General features: G+C 39.5%; 1 protein-coding gene across 1 annotated transcript; it reads left to right on the top strand.

Moving 5' to 3' along the window:
- Window positions 1–12,562: 12,562 nt before the first annotated feature.
- On the top strand, window positions 12,563–16,105 carry LOC102235558 (endosialin-like). The gene has a single exon (XM_005800086.2). It carries the CDS (start codon window positions 12,706–12,708, stop codon window positions 14,860–14,862), a length of 2,157 nt encoding a protein of 718 aa, XP_005800143.1. The 5' UTR covers window positions 12,563–12,705; the 3' UTR covers window positions 14,863–16,105.
- Window positions 16,106–16,483: the final 378 nt, after the last annotated feature.

Genomic DNA, 16,483 nt, shown 5'->3' with positions numbered 1-16,483 from the left:
TTAATGTGAATGTCCCACAACCTTTCCCTTAATTAAAATCCATGAAACGATCCTATAAAAGCAAATTGGGGGAAGAAAGGCAGTTACTAATTCAAGAGTGCAGCATCGCTATATCTGCTATATTTTTGCAGCCGAAACCAGCAAAGTTTCCCTTCAGATCTCTCCAGACAGCATCCAGTGCCGGTTGGTTGAATGTTAGATGTCCAGAGCAGTTTGCTAAACATGAGAACAGCTTCATCTGAAGGGCATTAAAATATTATGACATTATCAGCAAGTTCTCAACCCAGGATAACATCTTAGCATTACCTTTGAGCTTCAACAAATCACTCCAAATATTAATAATTCAGTTCTGGACTAAACATTTGTCACCGTTCTGAGAAACGGAAAGATTCAGACTCTGCATCATCAAATACCTAAATTTCACATGTCTGATAGCAATCAGTGATAAAAAACCATCTTTATCGGGACGTTGCTAAGTTATTTTAGACAGCTAGCAACACAGACTGGTGGAAAATATGGAAAAACTGAGAAGTGCAATACTGAATTTACAGATCTGAAGTAACTTCATCCAAACTCATGCGAATACGACTATTTTAAGAACGCGTGTGAGCTCTCAGTGTAAACATTTTAGATGGTAGAATTCCAATGGAAGCTTCTTAATGTGTTAGAAATGTTGTCCAATAAAATGTTGAAGGTGTAATAGTCTCAACACATACTGTAAGTCCATTGGTCGTGAACTGAGCTCAGTTCTTAAACTATAACCACTCACTAATGCCGACCAGCAACAACACAGACGACTGCAAGTGGAAAAATAAATGTTGCTTCTGTTCCTCAGAGAACATGCTAGTACTCTATAGAAACCAGTGGCGTTTCAGTCCAACCAATATGGCAGCGAAACTTGGAACAGTGTGATGTTTGGGGCGGGTTTGTCCACTTTTGTATTAACAATAAAAGTAGAAGTTGTGTTTAAAACTGATGGTGTATTTTGGCACATCAGATTGAGCAGTTTGGTGGTCCACCACTGGTTTGTAGCTCAGTCGGTAGGGTTGAGGAAATTAGTTGTGGTTAAGGGCAAAACCAAACCAGAACAAAAGCTATAATTAAGAAGTGTGTGTGTGTGTGTGTGTGTGTGTGTGTGTGTGTGTGTGTGTGTGTGTGTGTGTGTGTGTGTGTGTGTGTGTGTGTGTGTGTGTGTGTGTGTGTGTGTGTGTGTGTGTGTGTGTGTGTGTGTGTGTGTGTGTGTGTGTGTGTCCGGTCTTGCCTCAGTAATATCTTTGCACTTTCAGCTAGTCTTGTAGAACATCAGCTGCATCAGTCGATCACTTCAGCAGGACCTTACACTTGGCAATATTTGAAATTAGGCAGCTGGGAGGCAGAACATTTCTATGAAGAGTGATGTTTATGATCAATAAATTGATTGTGTAACAGAATAATTTTTACTCAATCATGTGTTATAAGTTATGTTGTGGCTCGAAGTACTGTGAGGACATTGTTCAGGCAGTGAGTTCAGGTAAAAGACGGATGAAGTGCCAGACCTAATTTGTGCTTTGGCAGCTAAATGAAACAAAGGCTGTGCAGATTCATGCAGGGTCAAAGGTTTACATCTACTGCACTGGGAATGACTCATTTCAGGGCACACAGTCAGAGAACCCCCCGGACTCTTATATGGTATTCTAAATATTGAGAGAGAAAAGAAAACAACCTACTCTAACATGTTTAAATCTCTAGTTTTTTATTGGTTTTGTTTTTTTGTTTGTTTGGGGTTTTTTTCAAGTTAACCTCCATCAAAAAAAATCTTAGACATGTTCATAACTCTTCCCTAAAATTACAGACTTATCCCATCTTCAAGGAATACATTTAGAGGAGCTGAAAATCCTTTTTTGTTGCAAATTCTTTTCTGTGTTGGTTCTTCTGTCAGTCATATATTCCAAACTTGGTGTTCTAATACCTAATCTAATCTAATACCAGGAACGTCTCATTAAGCTACCATGGTTACAGCAACCAGTAGCTATCCAGCTTCTAAGTGTGCTAAGTTTACAATACACACACAACACACACCCTGAACTTTGATTGGCTGAACAAAGCCAACTACAGCTGATTGGTTGGATTTACTGTCACTCACCACAACAGCAGCACACAAAGTAGAATTTGCTGTGTTTCCTCTTATTCAGGCAGGGTCAGATATATACCTACAGTTAAGCTAATAATATTTGATTTAATATCCGTTAGTAAAGTACACATAGACCAGACACTATGCATGCCTGGATTTTCGACCACTCTTCTTAGTAAAATTGATAGAATTGATATAAATTGGTTAGTTTTCTGCCACAGTTCTGGCAATAACCCAAACGCCATCAATTTTCAACAGTGTTTTTTGCTTTCCGTAACTTGCTTGTTTGTGTGGTTGAGGTTTTTGGGTGGTTGGAACATCCAACTCTGCCTACGTTGAACCAGTTGGATTTTGGTTAAGTTGAATCATTTGGAGGCAATCCTCCGTCTTCATTATTCCACCCAGTGATGGCAAACCAACTGATGCTCAACATAATCCTACCACCACCATGCTTGACAGATGGGACAAGTAATGCAACTCACATCTATGTATGGACTCACATCTGTGTTTTACAGCAGCTCAGTCTTTGTCTCACCTGAATGTAAAACATTACTCTAGAAGGTATTTAGATTTTCTATGTGGGCAGTTGCAAGTTTTAGTCCAAAACAATGTTTGTTTTGGAACAGTGGCTTCTTTCTTAGGGGGCGCCATGTCAGAAATGTGTTGTGGTTCTGGATTGGAAAAAGCAGGTTAAAGGTTTGATTTTGAAGTATTCTCTGAAGTTATTATTGTTAATGGTAGCCATGCATGGTGTGAAATTACAATGAGCTTGTTAAAAAGTAAAATCATCCTTGGATGGAAAGCTTACAAGTTGGAGGTAGGCTGCATCATAACAGATGTTTAACCTCACAAAACGGCAATAAGCACAACAGCTCCATGTTGTGAAGTGTAGATTAATAGTACAACGCTAACACCAACACACACTAACAATGTAACATTTTTAGTTTGAGAGTTAAATTGCTAGTCAGCTCAAACAAATGATGTACATATGATGAGCTCACAGATGCCACAGCTAACATTTTATTGTCAATAGTTTTTCTACTGCAGGTAGAGGAACTATTGACAATAACTTCACAGAATCTCACTTCAAAAACGCCAAACCAACCCTTTAACCCCCAGCCCTCACCTGGCACTTGCATACGTTTCCTATGCTCTTTTTCTACATTTTCTATACTCTTCTATGTAATAAGTTACAAAAAACTTGTTTGGCATTAGAATAATTTAAAAGTTTCCACAAATATTTTTTATGATGAATCTTATGTGATGAGTTCCAGGTCTTTGACATTTGAAGGCTTACCTGCCATCAGCCTCATCATTCGCTCCCGCCGTCTGATTTAGGTCTCACCTTTCTGGGTCACTTCAAAGCGTTAGTAGCTCCAGTCAGACGACACATGCTTGTAAAATAAGAGAACTTTAAACTTTATAGCTGCAGTATGTAACTGTAATACTTTTTTTTTTTTTACATATTTGTTGGAAATGTATGCTGAGAGAGTTTGGTATGTGAAGAAGTTAAGGTCTTCTGCATCCTCCCAGTGCCAACTAGAAACAACTAATCAGAGCCAGGTGGAGGGTCTTATGGTGCGTTCACACCAAACGCGTCACACACGTCAAAAATCCGTCCAATTTTTCAAGTTCAACGCGTGTGCACTTTGAATGCAGACGATAGTGCGTTCGCACCAAACGCGTTTAGTGCGTTGGTTTACATTCAAAGTCTATGTGGACGAGGGCTAGCACGGCTAGCGTGTCAAATTCCTCTAGCCGTGGTTTTCTGTTGCTGGCCTATTTGTTGGACGTGTCAAACACTTAAAACACTCCAAACGCGCTGCAACGGGCCCTGGACGCGCCATAGACTTTGACTGTAAACCAACGCGCAAAACGCGTTTGGTGTGAACGCACCAGTAACGCCGTCAATCATGCCTTTATGCCTGCTACAGTGCAGCTTCTGTAGTGCTCGTTAGCAGAGCGTGTCGTGAATGCTAAGGCTAGTTAACTTGGCCACCGATGACGGCGGATAAATGGGTTTCCCATAATGCCAAACTGTTTCGCCACCATTAGCATGTTTTGCATTTTGTTTTTGAGGTTGATTGACAGCGCTAAGTCCCTCCTCCTGGCTCTGATTGGTTGTTTTCTGTCGGGAGCAGTGCATTCCTTCAGATGGCAATAATAGCTAAAGGAGGAGATCGATTTCTTTTTTTTTCACAGATTATCTATCTCATTCTTCCACAACAGCTTTAACAAATATGTATAAAACATTTTTTATAAGTTACACACTGCAGCTTTAAAACATCTTCAGATACGAGTCATTTTGGGTTTAACTATATGAGCATGTACGAATAATTGACTGTGTTGATCAGAAGTAGACAACAGATCCTAATTTGTTGCGCAATAGCTCCAAACGAAGTGGTTTGTTGTATGTAGCGCACACTGAGTTTTAAAAACATGGGGAGCAGAAACTTATGGCCGTACTGTTGCTCCGTAGTCGATTTTTATGCAGAAAATCATTTTATTTGGAGGCTAATTTGAGTGAAACTTTAGAAACATAGATACACGACGCAGACATTATCACTTTTTTGTGGATGTAATAATGTCGGTGCATAGATGTACAGAAATACTAGTTAAAGTCTTAAATTGTGAGATGTTTTCACCAGATTCACCCTGTGCAATGATCCACTCAAGCTTCTGCAAAATACTTCTATTAGGAAGTGGACAACGTCAGGAATGTGTGTATGATTGTCAACGTGACACCAACTTCCGTGCAACTCAGGCCTCTTTTCTAGAACCTGACCCTGTCTGGTTAGCAGCTCCCCCCCACCCTTTATAGCGCTATGTTTTCGCTATAAAACATAGCGATCTTTTGTGCGTTCCTACTAAATATATGAGCCACTGTGTCAGTTTCATACATGTCCTCTGACTACAAGAAAATCATGACCTTGTCTGCTGATCTCACTGAAGCACTTAGTTGGATTTTTGTTTCAACTGTTGTAGAAAATAAAATGTCACCTGCTAATTATTTTTGAGAATCTGCTGCTAAAAATGTGGAAGAGGCAAAGAAAAAAGAAAAGTGATGACGTTCAGAAGTCGTCTATACAAACTGCAGCTATATTGCATCTCACTATTTTCATATAGAAGACCAAGAGGAAGAAAAATGAAATGTATTCATTTTCAAGACGTTTAAAAAATAAAAAATGAGGCGCTTGGTAAAAGAAATCCAGAGGTGTTTTTAACGAGGACTATGTTTTGTAATCAGATCTATTTTGCTGACAGAGTGTACAGATATGTGCATGTATTTTATGCTGCCTGGGTTCTTTTTGCACAGTTCAAGTTTGGGACTGTGGAACATTTGAATATGACAATCTTTTTGTGGGGCATTTGAAGTCACATTTGTAAATAAATGTCTTTTTATAGAGCTGGCTGTGATGGTGATTTGTTTTTCAATTTTCTCCTAATATTTTGACACTTCTAATGAACAGTTTCTCTGTGTTTTGAAGAAGGACCCAAGTTTTAAAGTAATCACGTCTTCTAGGGGATCTGGACCCTCGGCTGATCAGAAACGGTTGCTTCCTGGAGGCGTGGACCTCTAAAGTTTGGCCATGACGTATGTAGTTGCTGGGTTGCAGACATGTGACTCGAAATTCAGATGGGGGTCAGGAAGTGGGTTCCTCCGATACAAAATAGAGCAAAATGAATCATAGCGAGTACGCTAATGACCTAACTTTTACTGAAGAACTCCACAGCTAAATACATTCAAGACAAAGGAACCTGTGATTGACTTCAGGCAGTCCCAGGGAAGAGGATTGTTCCCCTCCAACAGGTTCTCTCTGTAATCCAGGCCCACAGTTTTCCTCCACCTCCTCTCATTTAATCTTAAGAGATGCATGGCAGGCTATTCCATGTTCAGAAAATGAACTGAGCCCAGTGGCCAGTGATGGGAGCTACTTACTAACCTATGAACACTGAGGTAAACCCAAATGGTTCTGTGCTTTAAACAAGGGAAGAACTGAACATCATTAGTGTTGCTCGCTCGCTCTCTCTCTCTCTCTTTTGTCCCATTGATTTTCTTCAAATGTTTATAATATACAAAAAAATGTTTTGTGACAGAGAGGGGGATTATAATTTAAGAGAAGGACATTTTTAGAAAACTATTGTATCAGAACAACCAAAAAGAGTTTTTGTTAGTGTGTCGTCGATTTATGGAATGAATTGAATAATGAGTTCAAAAAAGGACAAATATAAACCAGATTAAAAAAACTGTTTCAAAAGGAGCTTACAAGATGTGTGTTTCAAATACCAAAAAATTAAAATGTAAAAATAATTGTACATTTAAGGAGGAGAATGAGAGATTTAAGTGTCATATAAGGTGGAAATAATTTAAGTTTATCTGGCGTTTGGAGAGTTAAAAGTTTATAATAGTTGAGATTGAGAGGGGCAGGAAATCATAAGATCTGGTATCTTCCACCTGTAGATAACGTAATGTCAATTGTTTTAATTTTTTTTTCTTGTTTTTACTTTTGGTTTGTTCAAAATAAATAAATAAATAAATAAATAGTTGCCGTGTTTAGAACATCCTGCTGAACATCCTTAACACTCTTAGCTGTAGAAGTGTTGAGAGATTGGCAAGGAATGTGTGAGTCGGCACTGGTGGGGAAAAGAAGCGTAGCATTAAGCTACTCATCAACTGATATGTGTGTGTAGCACATATAGCATCTCTCTACAGCATGAAGCGCATGCTGAACAATTCTGACCAGAATTTCACTGTGTGTAGAAGCAGAGCGAAGGAAACATGAGGGCAAACGTTGAACATTTCCAGAGTCACCAAGACGAGAACTTTTGGGGACAAAACAAGATGCGGGAATTTACATTTGTGTTTTAACTGATGTTACTGTTTCTGTTTGACTTTATCTATTCATTCCCTCGTTTTTGTAAGTTTTTTTTTATGTACGTTAATATCTCATTAGTGAGATATTTGAAGTTTAATATATTTTTCCACTAGGCACCGCAAACTTATGTGAAAAATGAAAAACAGGACAAACCTGAGCTTTCCATCACTACTAAGACTAAAACTTTCTGTAAGAAAAGAAGGAAAGAAACAATACATCCAAACTATTTGGACTACTGTTGAGTTATTTTCATGGGATAATAAACTCATTTGATAGTTTTGATTGTAACTTCTTTTTGTTGTTGTTGGAAGTCTGGCTAATAAAAGGGGATTTTCATCCGCAGTCCCATCTCAGCATCACACAAACAAACATGAACGCAGAGTAATAAATTGATTTTCGGTTTTAGACTTAAGAATGTATAAATACATTTTCAATGAGGTTCTTTAAAGGTATTTTCAATACATGACAATAAATAATATTCATTGTGAGGGAACACAATTCTTCTGTGAGGAAATTCCAAGGAAAAAAAACATCAAACATCTAAAGGGTGAGTACATTTTTATGGACACTGCAAAACTGAAATCAAGAATATAAACACTGCATATCAAACGGCTGTTTATTTTCAGCAGGAGGGTAAGCTTCACGTCACGTGATTTTATTTTTATAGATGTCAGGCTCGTCCCATTCGCCTCCCTGTTTCTTTAACTCTTGTTTTCTATGTGAACTTCTCCAGCTGTGGCTAATCTTTTTTGGGGTTGCATTTTTATCCGGCCCGACTGTTCTGGTGCAGAAATATGTGGAGATTTAAGGCAAAGTTTCTTTATAGGCTATTATTGCTAAACTCAGATCCGTTAAAAGAATCCTAAAAATAAACTGGTGCTGAGAAATGGCTGCTCCCATGTGGTTTGATACAAACAATCAGTTACACTATGTCCCTTAAAATTCTTCTTGTTTGACTCACTCACTTTGACCCCTCCAGCCCCTCACCACCACATCAGCCCCCTCCCCTTCTCGCCTGCCCTCTCTCTGATGGTCTAACCCCAAACTTCCTGTTTTATTTGGGGAAGGGCACGACTGGAGCATGAGAACACTTTTGGTTGAACACAGAGGAGCAACACATAGAGGGCCAATATATTCAACTATTTATAATTCATTGATGCTTTGTTAAAGTGAAATATTATTTTTTAGATTGACTCATATTGGTTCTAATACAACACTGTTGCCTTGCAGCAAGAAGGTTCTGGGTTCGATTCCCGGCCCGGGGTCTTTCTGCACGGAGTGTGCATGTTCTCCCTGTGCATGGTGGGTTCTCTCCGGGTTCTCCGGCTTCCTCCCAAAGTCCAAAAACATGACTGTTAGGTAAATTGGTCTCTCTAAATTCTCCCTAGGTGTGTGTGTGTGTGTGTGTGTGTGTGTGTGTGCGTGTGTGTGTGTGTGTGTGTGTGTGTGCGTGTGTGTGTGTGTGTGCGTGCGTGCGTGCGTGTGTGTGTGTGCGCGTGTGTGTGTGTGTGCGTGTGTGTGTGTGTGTGTGTGTGTGTGTGTGTGTGTGTGTGTGTGTGCGTGCGTGCGTGCTTGCGTGCGTGCGTGCGTGCGTGCGTGCGTGTGTGTGTGTGTGTGCGCGCGTGTGTGTGTGCGTGTGGGGGTGTGTGTGTGTGTGTGTGTGTGTGTGTGTGTGTGTGTGTGTGTGTGTGTGCATGGTTGTTTGTCCTGTCTGTCTCTGTGTTGCCCTGCGACAGACTGGCGACCTGTCCAGGGTGACCCCGCCTCTCACCCAGAACGTTAGCTGGAGGTAAGCATCAGCACCTCCCAACCCCATTAGGGAGAAGGGTGTAAGAAAATGGGTGGATGGTTCTAATATTCCAGTCCATAACAGCAGAATGTGTTGCTTCTGCCTAAAATAAAAGCAAGTTTCCAAGCGGATAAAAGACGATACAGCATCCTGACTGCCTCTCTGCACAGGAGCAAAGGTGTAAAAGTCAGAAAAAGGCTTGAAATGGAAACAGAGTTTTAGATTTTGTGTCTTTTATGCAAAGGAAAAAAAAACTGACAATTTCGTCTGACTTTTAAAATTTCCAACAAATCCCAGAGAATTGTGATAAACAGCTTTGAGAAGAAGCACACATTACGAAGAGATTATTAAAGCATTAGCTGAATGCACTGCAGATATTTGAACTGAGTTAGATGATACCACTTTTTTGTTAGAGCAGTTATTTTCATTTAATTTAATTTTTTTCTTGATTTTGTTTTTTAACATTTTTGTGATAATGGTCTTCATTCAACAGTAGATGAACATGAAGAAGGCGTGCATCCTGGGAATCAAATAGGGGAACCACTGTGCTGAGGACCGCTGCCTCTATCTGCTCCATCACTCAGCCATGTGGGCCCCTTTATGTCTGTTTTTGCACATTAGTGTATAATTGTATTAGTTCCTCTTACTTGCCTCTAAATTGATAGACGCAATTTGTTAGAGGAACAAACTTGCACTAGTCCACATCTTCAACTGAAAGGAAAAACAATCCAACAATTTTTCCACAGTGACAATAATAGCTGTGTGTGTGTGTGTGTGTGTGTGTGTGTGTGTGTGTGTGTGTGTGTGTGTGTGTGTGTGTGTGTGTGTGTGTGTGTGTGTGTGTGTGTGTGTGTGTGTGTGTGTGTGTGTGTGTGTGTATGTGAGAGAGAGTGAGACACACAGGGATGGGGTCTCTTTCTAACTTCCCACAGTAGCATACACCAAAAGTGTACATGTGTCTGTGTCCTTATAAGGACATAATGTTCTAACAGAGACAAATCAGCCGTCATGTTGAGAGGTAGAAGTCTAAATATGATCACAAGTTAAATTTAAATAAAACAATGTTGAATTAAGATCAAAACAAGATTGAATATTCATTAACCCACTGCCAGTGTTTCCACCAACCAGTCATAGATGGTGATGGGTTCATTCAGGAAGAGTCTCCTGTAGCTGTCTGTCTCAAAGCAGTCCCGACAAAGCCTCTGACTGAAGACCCTTCATTGGGTTCAGTTTCAATTCAGTTTATTTGGATAGCGTCAATTCACAACAAACGTCGTCTCAGGGCACTTAACAAAAATTCATTTCAATTCAATAACATACATTCCAATTGTGCAATGAAATGGACTGTTGACCTCTCCAGGATGACCCTGCCTGTCGCCCAAAGACAGCTGAACACCAGCACCAGTCTCCTCCACCCCCAGCACCAAGAGCCCAGCATGCATGTAACTAAAGCAGGGATTTGTTTTTCTGCATTCCTGTTTTAGACACCAGACTTCCTAGTTTTGAAATACAGTGGACCCCTCCAATTGGCGGGTTAGTCTTTGTGGTTTCGTTAATTTTTCTGTGGACATTAACTTCAAATTATGGAGTCTTACATTTAACATTATAATATTGTAAGTATTATAATAGATAGTGGGATATAACGTCTTAAATGACATAAAATCTTTACATTGATACTGTAGTAATCTGATGGTTAGCCATGTCTCAGTTCCAATGAAAGCTGTCCTGATGTTTATGTCTCCTAATTGTGTGTTTTGGTCTTAATGTTTGTCACTCTTAGAAGAGAAGTCTTGATCTCAGTTATTTTTCCCTGGTTGAATAAAGGATCCATACATATCTGAAACTTCACTGTTTTCCACTTTAATGACTTGATTTTGTTTTCTTGGTTAAGTCCAAGGTTCTCTTTGGGCCATTTCAACACTTCATTGAATGAGTCGATGAATTGTTGAAATGGATTCATTAAATTCTTTACCTCGAATTTGCCTTGAATTAAAATTTCTTGAGGCAAATGATCTGTCTCAAATTTTTGGTGCAATGTAGTGCCAAATGTTCCAGACGGATGATTATTTGTGTTGCACAACACTCTCACTGCCGCTAATAAGTTGTGAACAGGAGCTAAGTGCTATTAGCATAACATACCCTTACAAAAAAAATCCCATGAAGATCATGGGATTTTTTTTGTAAGGGTATGGAAACCAAATGTCCTTTTCCCCCCTGATATGGCCACTTTTCACCTTCTGTCCAGGGCATTAACTGATGAAAATGTATGAAATACAACATTCTTTTTATAGATGTGAGATCTCGCAGCTAACGTGGATACAAATTCTATAAATGGCTGGGCAACGTGAAAGTTCAATTATTAAACGGATTGAAGTCGAGTCCTAATCTAAAAACTGGAACATACACATGTTTTTGTGAGCCTGTTGTTTTATCATTTTTACTTTTATTACTAAATTGAATATATTTTTACAGATTTTTGTGTAATTTTTGTCCAGGTTGACTTAAAAAGGGAGCTATTATTATGACAGGTTCACTTTCGAAGCTACAGAAAAGTGATCATTATGGAGGCACGGCTGTTTGAGCCAATACTGATATCTGATATTAATACTACTGTAATGGTAGTACTTACCTACATTTTATTTGATCAAGATTTTACTTGATTGTTCGATTGTCAGAATAGTTAATAGATTAAAGTAACCATTTACAACAGCCCTACTCTGCACTGACCGTGAAAGATTTCTCCATTTTTCCAGCCACCTTAAGAGAAACAGATCAACTATAATCTGAGGATATTTATTTATTCACTATCAAACTCTACATCACACCCATCTGTTTTCTGCGTCCACTCCTGCTTGTCTCGTGGGTGGCAACACAAAGTTACTGAGAATGGAAACTGATGGACAACCTCACATCTTCAGTCAACTGAAAATGGCTCATTAAACTAACGTGCATGTCTTCTAACTGTGAGAGGAAGCTGAAGAAAACACAAGAAGTCCAAGTATTAGACTCCTTTTGTGTATTTCCTATATGAGAAGTTAATCTCACATGCCATGACTTACAGAAGTACTCGTATGGGTAAACTTGCATATGAATACTGGGTATTTATTGGGATTTTATCCAATAAACTAAAACAAAGTAGTTAAGTATTGTGAACTCACAAAGGGAGTGACTTGAATTTTAATCAAGGACCTGACTGCAAAAGAGTTACAGTGAAGTCAGTGGAGTCATACTAATAAGGTGCTTAACACTGCAGGAAGAATGCTTGTTTGCATGACTAAAGGTAAAAAAGACTTGACCTCAAGCATGATCAGAATTCCAGAAGAAGTAGAAGATAACTGCTGAATTCATGGAAGGAATTCATTCTTATTGCAAAGTGTATCAGAGTAAATCTCTTGCTTTTACATATTGCAATAAAAGATGTTTGTGCATGTAGGGGTGTACATGTGCTTGTACAGGCAAATAGTTGAAGAGTAAATGTATCCATGAACAGGGTTTATGAAAACCATATGACATACTCTCCAAAAGAAAGCATTCCAACGTTTGCTGCTCCTCCCCCCACTCTAGCACAAAGTCACATCGTGCAATCCCTCTCACTCCCCCCAGCACACCCATAAACACACACATCCACATACCCCACCCTACCCCACAGAGACACCACTTGCACCTCTTTCAAAAATAAATCATTTTTGCCTCAATTTCCCTCCTCTCTCCTCTCTTGCCCAGCCTCTCTTAGTCAATGGTTCCAGCCCCCTTCCCTATTATTCCCTCCCTTTGTGCTTTCTGGAATCGTGGGACAGTTTGCATGATCCCAGTGCCTGTGAAGATAAGCTTAAGCACAGCAGAGTAAAGAGTACATGCAGACTGGACAAAAAAAAAGTCAAGTCAGAGACTGATGTACACTGGAAGAAGATATCCACAAGAGAATAATAATGGGGCTTCTGTTCTTTAGTTCTGCTCTTTTTCTCTTGTCTTCTGTGCTGTATTCACTCTTTGGATTTTCTTCAGTCTTAAGCCAGGACCTGAGAGAAAGAGATGCACTTTGTAATGCAGAAGGCTGCTTTGTGATTTACTTTGAACATAAAATCTTCCTAGACTCATGGAGGTCCTGCAAAGAGAAAGGTGGAAATTTGGCTACCATCAAGCGCAAAGAGGAGGCCATCGCTATTGCCACACTTTTCTCCACTGTGGACTTGCGGTGGTCGCGTACCAAGGTCAAAGTGTGGATTGGCTTGCAACGTCAACCTCGTCAGTGCAACTCAAATTCACTAAGGGGTTTCTCTTGGACAACTGGCGATCAAGACACAGAGTATACCAACTGGCAAACAGAGGACTCTCCTGATATGTGTTTGGTATCTCTCTGTGTGTCTTTTGACTACGACACACTGCAACACAGTGATAACTTCAAATGGTTTCATGGTCCATGCTCTATCCCTGCTGATGGATATCTTTGCCACTTTGCTTACAACGGAATGTGTTCGCCCTTGTCAAGTGAGGGTTCAGGAGTTGCCCTTTATAAAACACCTTTTAACCTGCTGAGCACAACCCTAACCCATCTACCAGTCGGATCTGTTGCTAATTTACAGTGCCTCACAAATGCCAATCAGAAAGTTCAGTGTGTGAAGAGGACAAACGATGGTTCAGTAGGATGGTCTCCTGAACTGCTGTTTTGCTCAAATCCCTCAATTTCACACAAGTTGTGTGAGCAGGGTAATGGTGGATGTGAACATTTCTGCACACAAGTCGGTGGTCAGATTTCCTGTGACTGTGCAAAAGGTTTTCATCTCAGATACGACGGACAGACCTGTGAGCCTGACGTTTGTCAAGGAGTCCCCTGTGAGTTTGAGTGCTTGCCTCTTTCAGACGGCTACCGCTGTGCCTGCCCTGACGGATACATGCTTGCACCAGACGAACATGCTTGTCTAGATGTGGATGAGTGTCTTCAGTCTCCTTGTCAGCAGAAATGTACAAATTCGCCAGGGACATTTGAATGTCAGTGTCTGGAGGGCTATCTCATCAATGAAATAGGGGAATGTGAGGATATAGATGAGTGCTTGGATAACGTATGCCAACATGCTTGTGAAAACATTCTAGGCTCCTATACCTGCCATTGTCATCTGGGTTTTTCAGTTGATAGAGAAGACCCCACACAATGCCTAGATGATGATGAGTGTCAGATTCCTGGGATGTGTGAGCAGATGTGTACGAATTATGTGGGTGGTTTTCAGTGCTTCTGTAAGTATGGCTATGAACTTTCGTCTGATCAGTCAACATGTCAGAAAATAGGGAACGATCAGGTTGGATCTACCACTCTCCCCTTTCCTCATGTTGGACAGATTGAACTTGGATGGAATGCTGTTTTGTCCCCCTGGAGCCCAGAGCCAACCACCGATCCCTGGCCAGAAAATCAGGAGCAACTTCTGGACTGGCTGACCAATCCATCAACAGCCTCCAAACCTGAGGAAATGTGGGATACCGGTGCCTCACAGGACAAACCCAGGACTAGCTTAAGCACTGTGGATGACTTTTATGAGGATGATGAAGAGGAAACTACTACAACTATACCATTCCTTTCCACATCTAAAATCTCAGAGGGAGCTTGGAATTGGTGGCCATCGTTTTCTACTTCCACTCAAAGTTTGGACAATCCACATACAGATTCAGACATAAAAAAAGAAGCAGAGCAGGAAAAGTTCTCTCCCCATGATTACCCCCAGTTCCCTGGGCAGGAGTCTGGAAAGGAGGGAAAGAATTATGAGGAAATTACACACTCTCAAGACCCCACTGTTCCCACACTGAAGCCACCACCCCCATTCCTGAATGGGGGTGGTGGAAATGGGAACAACCTGGATTCTGTCCAAGACGACAGGGAGCATAAACAGAGCAACACTGGGCTCCTGGTTGGCCTGCTTGTGCCCATCTGCATCTTCATCATGGTGATGGTGGCACTGGGTATTTTCTACTGCACTCACTGTGGCGCGAAGCCAAGAAACAAGAATGCCACTGGCACCGAGTGCTACCACTGGATATCTGGTGCTCATGACAAACAGGGGGCACCTGGCCCCTCAGGGGACAAGGCCACTGTTTAGATCATAAAGACAGAAACTGAGATTTAAACTGAGAGACAGTTTTAGTCACAGACAATGAAAAACCAAGTGGGCAAAAGTTTTAAGTGCAGTAATATCTGTGACTGTGGAAATGAAAACTTTTTGATTCTATTGCTTTTCTTAAAAACATATGGTAAAGGAACAAACAAATTGACAGTGTCTAGTACGTTTCTGATTGCAAAAACAGTTAGACATATTAGGATTTCAAAAGATAATTAAGAACGTTTCTATTATAACCGTTTTTTAAAAATATATATAATTTAAATGGGACCGTTCATATTAATGAAGGTACAGTATTATATACTGGTTGCTAATAAATCACTGTAATGCAGAACGCTACATGAGATCTTTCCTGCCAACAGCCATCACCATCTTCAATAACTCTGAAGAATCCAAATTAATGAGTTAAAACAACATCTAATCTCCCTTTGGGATTAATAACATATTTTTGAATTTGAATTTAATGCTAAATTTCATCACATAAAACAAAGAATACAAGATGCAAACATTCATAAGAAATACAGTAAAACAAACAAAAACTATATGCAGTCGGAAAACCTATTTTAAGATCCTTACATAAAAAAATGAATGTTTAATATTTACAAAACAATGTCACTAGGTAACTAAAACACAAAATTCCTTTTTGCATTTTAATTAAAGCAAACAGTTATAACAGCTGAGATCTGTTACTGCAGTTATTGAAAACAGTGACTTAGTATTATTTTATCTTTCTGAGATGCTTGACTTTGCTTGAATTTTTTTCAGTATTTATGTTTATTTCAAATTGGTATCAAATACAATGTAAACACTTTTACAGAAGAATATTTTTTCATATGAAGAGCACTTCTTTTTTTCACTTTAAGATGACAATGTTTCAATGGGGTGATATTATACTTGTATTTTACCTTTTTTAAGATTTTGTCATTTTGATTTATTTTTACAATACAGTTATTTTGTGAAATTATTGCAGCTGTACGCAAATTTTTTAAATGCAGTTTTTTAATGTCGCTGTACATGTTCTGTAACATAAAGATCATTGTAGTTAAATATCGTTCTAAAATTACAATTGACTCTTGTTTAATTTTTTTCCCCCTTGCTGATAGATTGTGAAAAATATTAGTAATCTTCTCACTCTTCCATGTTGATAATTAGTCCAATCAAAATGGTTTGTTGTAAAACTGAGATTTTTGAGCCATAGATCAACCTTTCAATAAAGGTACTGTACCAAAAACCCCTGACCATATTGCACTGGTTGCCATAGGGACTCTCTGGTTTAATGTAGTTTTTAGTTTATTTAGTCACAACATAACATTTCGAGGCATTTTACAAAAAAAAAAGTCAATTCAATCTAATCATACAGACAGATTCCAATTGAAGAGGAAAGAAAGAAAGAAACGTCCAGCAGAGCCTGGCTCAGCGTGAATGGTAACCTGCCGCGGCTCACTGGAGAGATGAGAACACAGAACGACAAGCCAGATGTAGATTCTGAAGAGCAAAAACTAGGAGAGAATAAAGGTCAAAATTGAAATAACAGAATATGATACTAAATAGGAGAGGAGGAGAATGTAGTTGAGTAAGGAAAAGTCGTTAAGACTACGACTAT

The sequence above is a fragment of the Xiphophorus maculatus genome, chromosome 14 (assembly GCF_002775205.1).
Source record: "Xiphophorus maculatus strain JP 163 A chromosome 14, X_maculatus-5.0-male, whole genome shotgun sequence".
NCBI classification, from domain to species: Eukaryota; Metazoa; Chordata; class Actinopteri; order Cyprinodontiformes; family Poeciliidae; genus Xiphophorus; species Xiphophorus maculatus.
This window is presented reverse-complemented; position numbering and strand designations above follow the sequence as displayed.